Below are 7,064 nucleotides of genomic sequence, written 5' to 3' on the forward strand. Positions count from 1 at the left end.
CTGCTCTTACATGCCCAGTTTGTAGCGTTGATAATGAGACTTCATTCCATGCTCTTTGGGGTTATGCTAGTCTCGGTCCGATGGTTAAGTTGGTGGATTTTGTTATCCCGTCGACATCTTTTCCAAGGATAAATCTCTTCTCTTTGCTCCGTGAGCATGAGTTTGTCCTTACTCGTGATGAAATGGAGAAACTTATAGTGCTTCTTTGACGTATTTGGTATTGGTGTAATTATTGGGTTCATAATTACAAGCTTCTCGATATCGAAGGTGTTGGGATGGGCTGTTCTTTAGCTAAAAATTTTCAAGAAACTAACATGAAAGAGTGTAGTGTCGATCATACCTATGCTATTTTTTTTTTTTTATAAATTTGATGTGTAAAAATTTATAGATTAAGTTTTTTTTATTATTATTATATGACCTGATTATCATTATCTAGTATATATTGATAAATAGATGAATATTATGTCTAAAGAGATCCAACTATTAAAAGATAAGGTTAATTCAGAATTCTATGTCATATTTTATATTATATCCTAAATACAATTATTGTGAAAGCCAAACAGATTATTTTCCTAGTATATATAGAAAAAGAAAAAAAAAAAACAGTGCTAAAACTGCAACATTTTTGTGTTAATTTATCACCAAAATTGACAGTTAACACATTGACATTTAATTTCGCGACGTAAACAGGAAATGGAAGGTTGTTTTGATAGAATAAACAAACAAAGAAGCTATGCTCTTAAGGAAAGTAGCAAAAGAATTATATAACAATCAGTAAAAATAACATCAACCTGTTATTTGGTTGGAAAAAATAAAAATATTAAAATAAGAATGAAAATAAAAATAAGAATAGAATTAAATTTGAATTTAAATTGACTAAAACAATTGAAAAAAAAATATTAAATTTTTTATTATTTTGCATTGAAATAAAATAAAATGCAACCAAACAAAAGAATGAAATTAAAAATTATTTCTTTTCCATTCCATTCTATTCCATTACTTCCAACCAAACACCACCAAACACCACCTTAGTGTTACTAAAAAGCTCTTATGAACTTGGAAAAGCAACTGCCCATTTAATTCATTTCCACCAAAGGAAAAAAAAATCATATTTTACAAGTCCAAGTTTTTGAAATACCCCCAAAAGAGTAAACATTTAATGATAAATGAAGACCCGCATAAATAAATCGACCATGGAAAAACCCATGGTTATTATTCAACAATGGCATAGGTATAGCTATGAAAAGGGTCTTGTAAGTAATCATACTCAATCCAAGATCCCTAGTTATCTGCAATCTGCACCAACTGCTTCAATGACGGACTTGAAGCCGTCCCTTTCTAAGCACTCCGACAATTCCGCCTAATAAAGAAAACAATACCTCAATATAAGCATCTCTAGTCAAAGTTATATAGTACCAGTAGGTAGCACAAAAGTGAACATCCAAGCCCAAAATAAGTAACTATTGACATCAAACATGTCTTATATATTCACTTTTGTCTTCAGATTCTTGGCTTAGGTTTGTGTTGTGTTAATGGGCAAGGCTTTAACTAGAAGTACACATTTTTTCAGAAAGAAAGTTGAACTCGAAATCTCATCAGCTTAAGTCATTTCCAACCATCAATGAAATTCCACACCAATTAATAAATCCAAGCACCAAACACATTGATCAGACAATTTCATGCACAAACTACTTTTAAATTTCAGCATGCATTAGAAAATACCTTGATTTGGGGAATGAGGGCAGGTCCTCCGTAGGCAAACGCTGTATATAGCTGAACAAGAGTAGCCCCGGCTCTTATTTTGTTGTATGCATCTTCACCACTAAATTAAAAGACACAGAAGAAGGGGTAAGAAAAGTAATGACTAAAAATGGAAAGTTGCTTGTAGTAATCATCAAGGAGTGTTATCATCTTACCTGCTTATGCCCCCACAACCTATTAATGGAATTTTTCCCTGGTAAGAATAAACGAAAAAGTTTTAAACCCTCTAACGTAACAAAATAACGAACTAAAGTTTAAGTAACTAGTAACTTGTAAATGTAAACGTAATAATGTAAACTTTGTATACTTTAATGCAAAACCTTTTCATCTAATTCATACACAGTATGATAAGATATATTACGTGGACTATGAAGCTAGAGTATGGAAGCTTCCAGGTCTTAAAATATAAATTCAAGTCAATAGTGCAATCCTTTCCTTCTAGCATAAAAGATATTAAGAAGATAATAGTGCCAGCTCGAACTCTTTATCTTTGTAATATATTATTTATGGGAGAAATGTAAATCATTTTGTACATCACATTCTCCTCCGTGCAATTCTTTTTCATTACGAAAGCTTAGTCAGTAGAAAATTTTTCTTATTACAAAATAGGAAGCATACCCTTGTCAAAATGTACGTCTCTCTCAATAGATCAGTGGAGATACCAAAGAGAGGCTTCCCACTTAGACCACCAGTTTCCGAAGCTGCTGGATTTTTAGCTATAGTCTCTGGCCTTGAAATGGTTGTATTTGATATTATCTAGGGAACAAAACCAGAAAAGAGTCATAGATGCACTTGGATAGATGCATTTGGAAGGGAGCATTTTCTGTAGAAGTTGATTAGAATAAATATAATCATTAACGGTCTGAATAAAAATGACATGCTTAAGGTGATTGGTTATTTCTCTCTTTGATAATGTTTCAAATGATCAATTTTCATTGTGAAATATGCATTGCAGAAAGCATTACATCAATTATACATCACTTGATGTAACACAGCTAAAACATCCAATAAAACCTGATTACTGATTTTTTTGCACCAAAGATGAAACAGTTGCTTATTAGCTAACAACATGGTTTCAGCTACAAAGCAGGGGAGGGGGCTCATTAAAGCTGAATGTGGGAGCTATTTTATTTAAGGAAACTTGAAAATTGCTAAAATCAATAGCTCAATTTGTCGAGAATACGACCCTTAGACTAATGCATCTTCTCAGTTGGGCAAAGTGAACTGCAAACTACAGCTACCATTGATGGGAATCTATGACAAGCAAGGTTTCATTTAACCCATGTTCTGACCAAATAATGTCATAATGCGAGAGTCACAAAGAAAGAATCCCTTAGAGTAATACATTGGCTTGTAAAATGATTATGGACTTGATATGAAATATGCTACTGAAGGATGCCACAATGTGGTAATCAAATATGTACACAAGTACTCCAGATATAACTTTTACCATTTGCAAAGTTAAGCCTCTAAAAGCAATGTTCAAACACTTAAGGCAAAGTAAATGAAGCATATAATTGAAGGACATTCCCAAATAACATACCAATCCATCCAAGCGAAGGGCTAAGGCAACCTAAGAAAATAGAGAAGCAAAAAATATGATCAGAGGAAAGAAATCAGAAATTACAAAACAAATAAAATTAAATTATACAGAAGAAGCAACTAAATGAGAAGCATGTGTACATACTGCTGCAATATCTTCAAGATCTTCTTTAGACAAATCGGGAGCAATTTTCACAAGCAATGGAGGCGGGCCCTCTTCTCCCCACTGCATTTCATCACGAGCAGCTTGGACCTTTGACAAAAAGAAAGTATAAGAGCCAACATATGTATTAAAAAAGTTATTTACTTTTACAAAGATGCAAATGATTGCACTGCCCCCCTACCTTCTTTACAAGATCTTTCAACTGCTTTCTTCCCTGAAGCATTCGTAGCCCTGGGGTGTTGGGCGACGAAACATTAATCACCTAAAAATAATAATGCATTTATTATCAAACTAAAGACATTTAACTCAACCTGAAAAACAAGGCTTCAAAAAAGAAGAAAGAGAAAGAGAGAAAGAAAAATGCAGATGATGAAATAATTAAAGAAGCTCAAAATTTGGATTTGAGGAACTATCCTTTCTAAATCATAGCAGAGATTGGGAATTTTTCTGCACTAAGCAGTTATTTTCTATTGATTTAATATCATCTTCAGTATTATTAGAATATCATGCTTGTTTTGGTTGTTTTCGGACAAAATTTGTACTGATCTTTGTTGGTGTTTGTAACCACACTTTCCTCCCCTGAAGTGAGGGTTCCCAATATATTTAGGAGGAGGTCACTCATGGACATGTGACCTTTGTCTCCTATTTTTAAAATAAATAAATAAATTGAAAAAGCTCAAAATATAAAATAAGGAAAGATGCAATCCAATTTACCATATCATTTCAACTCATACTCTTAGGAATGTTCTTTACCCAAAAAAAAAAGGTGCTGCAAACAAGAAAACATTAACTACCTAACTCTATACATTCTCAGTTACAAATAACAGTTTGTAGATGTCTTCTGTCAGCACTCATCACAGTTATATTGAAAGTTGAAACATTGGTTTTGTGAGAAAAGATTTGACATTTATCTTAAAAAAGATAATAATAATACAATCACTGTAATTTATAAAGTAAACATGAGGGTTTACCAAGTAATCAGCATACTGGGACAATGTGTGTACTCCTTGAACATAGTCTCCAGCAGCATCTTCACTTGTCTTATTCTTGCCAAGATTAACCCCCAAAATGCCAGGACCAGCTTTGCCTCCTTGTTTTACATCTTCATTGGAGGAAGATGTAGCAGTTGAAGTTTCATCCAATTTCCTTTTGCCATGTTGCACACCCAACCGCTTTGCAACAGCAACAATTCCTTCACTATTAAAGCCACACCGATTGATGATTGCACTGAAAAATTAAAACATTTTCTGAGCACATAAACAGAGACATATGCTATATCTTTCACCACTTCAAAGCAGTTAAACACTGTACATTTCAAGTTAAAGCGCATCTGCAAACTTTTTTACAGTGAATATAAAAGCCTGTATTAGCTCTGATGTCATTATGACAAGGTTTATGTATTTAACAAGAATTTTAACTTTACCCTTCCTCACGCAATCTGAAAATACGAGGCTTGGGATTTCCCTCCTGTGGAACAGGGGTTACAGAACCAACCTCTACAAAGCCAAAGCCTAGACCAAGTAATCCATCAACAGCTACAGCATTTTTATCAAATCCTGCAGCAAGACCTAAAGGGTTGGAGAACTTTCTTCCCCAAACTTCTAACCCTAAATTTGATGGATCAGGCCTCTTCTCCCTTGGAACCCAACCACGAGATGCAGCTGAGACAGCTAGTGTGTGAGCAAACTCTGGATCCAGCAGGGCAAATAAAGGATTCACCAATTTTGTAGCAGAAAATAGCCAGCCACTGCATAGGTTTGATAATACAACGTCAGCGACAAATTACACTGGTATCAAACTTTTAAATCCATAGAAACACAAACCCTTTTTTTAACTGATTAGAATGATGTCTTCAAGGTAAAGTAATTCAAATGTCACAGCAGACCACAAACTAAAAGAGTACTAAGAAAATCCAATACATGCAAGAACTAATAAAATGTAATTATATATAAATATCCTTTAAAAAAGTAGTAACATTGTTATAGAATTTAAAGGATATCTGAGTTAAGTTTCCGCTCATTTTTCCTCCTTTAGCAACATGTTAAGGAAGACATTCAAATGAATATCGAGGTCGCCTTAGGAAAAAACGAACGTATATTATCATCATAGATCATATTTTAATTACTGATAGCAGTAATCACGAAAGGAGTGACTAGGAAATGACAAGCATGAGATTAAAAATACTATCAACTGCCATGCTTAGGATTCAAATCACAATATGGTACCAGAAAGTTGCTTCATCCACTGTACTAACGTAAGCTCCTCCAGCTATAACTAGCCCTATTGTTGCCCCTGTCAGTAATCTCCCCTACAAGTTCAAAATATTCAGAATGCAGTTCAGAATCAGACAGTAATCTCCATAGATGACACTTTATAGAGAATTTAAATAGAAATCTTCCAAAATACGCAATAGGACATACAAACATAAATGCATTGCTCTCCAAGAAAATATGGAACAAAATGTATTTCATGCATATAATAAAGGACATCGTTATGTTTAACAAATGAAAAGGTAGATTCCGTTCCTTCTCGCAACCCAGATTTTGAAATACAATCCATAAACTACCCAGAAAAGTACTGTTTTTTTTTTATCTACAATTCACAATTCATAAACTAACCAAAAAGTTACTTTATTTTTATCTAGAAAGATAAAAGTTCTGAGCTTTATACCATCATTGATCGAAACCCAATACAGAGAACTCCAAATTAGCAAGTTGAGTGTCCATATTGATAAAATAATAAGGCAATAACTAAAAAATTCGTAAAAACATAATAACAAACAGTTAAGAGACATTACAGAGAGCCTACTTTCTTGGAAAAATGCGGGATTTTGGGAGCCGTTTCTGCAGTAGAAGAGCAATGCCTAGCACTTGCAATAGGACTTAAAAACGCCCTTTTGTGGCCAAAATCTCTATAAAACTTCTTCCAAGCCCTCGCCGCCATGACAAGCCAAATTAACGAAACAAGAAAAACTACTAAGAAGAAAAACCTCAAGAAAACTTTAAATCAAACTATGGAAACGAAGATGAAAGTATGATTGAGGTTGATATTGAATGAGGCCGTGCTTTGTTTTGGTCGGTGCAAAGTAAGCTTCGTAGGCCTGGACTGAGTTGTTTTGAGTTCATATATGGTGGTGGCGGTGGTTTTGTTTCGTCGACCTGTTTCTAATATTCGGGTCAAAGAATCGGGTCATGATGAATGTGCTGCCCATTTGGATCTTTATTCCTACCCGGTCGAAGGGAAATTTGGACCCTACGTCAAAAAATTCCCCTTTAATCAACAAAATCAGCCGTTTATGCTAAGAAAATTTTATTTATGTTATAAAATAATATAAAATAAATGAGAAGAAAGAAGAAGATGATGAAAAGAGAAAGAGAGAAAGAGAAAGTGAATAAATTTTTTTAAATTGTTTATTCTAATAGGTGAACCCTATTTATACAAATGACTAAAAAAATAGGAAACTAAATTAATATATAATAAAGGAAAATACAATCAAACATTAATAATAATAATAATTAATTTTGTGATTTGGACATCCATAAATAATATTTCATAATACTCCCACATAATTGTCTCAATAAAACCTTGCTAAAAAACT

General features: G+C 33.5%; 1 protein-coding gene across 1 annotated transcript; it reads right to left on the minus strand.

The window, feature by feature from the left end:
* Positions 1-957: 957 nt before the first annotated feature.
* LOC133031141 (dihydroorotate dehydrogenase (quinone), mitochondrial) lies at positions 958-6,739 on the minus strand. The gene is made up of 11 exons (XM_061104532.1): positions 6,275-6,739; positions 5,692-5,774; positions 4,890-5,213; positions 4,438-4,693; positions 3,648-3,728; positions 3,449-3,556; positions 3,305-3,334; positions 2,380-2,517; positions 1,917-1,954; positions 1,723-1,822; positions 958-1,360 (listed from the first exon to the last, which is right to left on the minus strand). Exons 1-11 carry the CDS (start codon positions 6,407-6,409, stop codon positions 1,286-1,288), a joined length of 1,368 nt encoding a protein of 455 aa, XP_060960515.1. The 5' UTR covers positions 6,410-6,739; the 3' UTR covers positions 958-1,285.
* Between the last annotated feature and the right edge of the window lie 325 nt (positions 6,740-7,064).

Source organism: Cannabis sativa, chromosome 9 (assembly GCF_029168945.1).
Source record: "Cannabis sativa cultivar Pink pepper isolate KNU-18-1 chromosome 9, ASM2916894v1, whole genome shotgun sequence".
Taxonomy (NCBI): Eukaryota; Viridiplantae; Streptophyta; class Magnoliopsida; order Rosales; family Cannabaceae; genus Cannabis; species Cannabis sativa.

Excerpts from the sequence above, each read along its gene's own strand:
- LOC133031141 (XM_061104532.1), bottom strand. The coding sequence starts at position 6,409 with ATGGCGGCGAGGGCTTGGAAGAAGTTTTATAGAGATTTTGGCCACAAA. Across the intron at positions 5,214-5,691 it reads GTGGATGAAGCAACTTTCTG|TGGCTGGCTATTTTCTGCTA; the intron begins GTACCATATTGT and ends AAACCTATGCAG. Across the intron at positions 1,361-1,722 it reads CCCTCATTCCCCAAATCAAG|GCGGAATTGTCGGAGTGCTT; the intron begins GTATTTTCTAAT and ends TTTCTTTATTAG.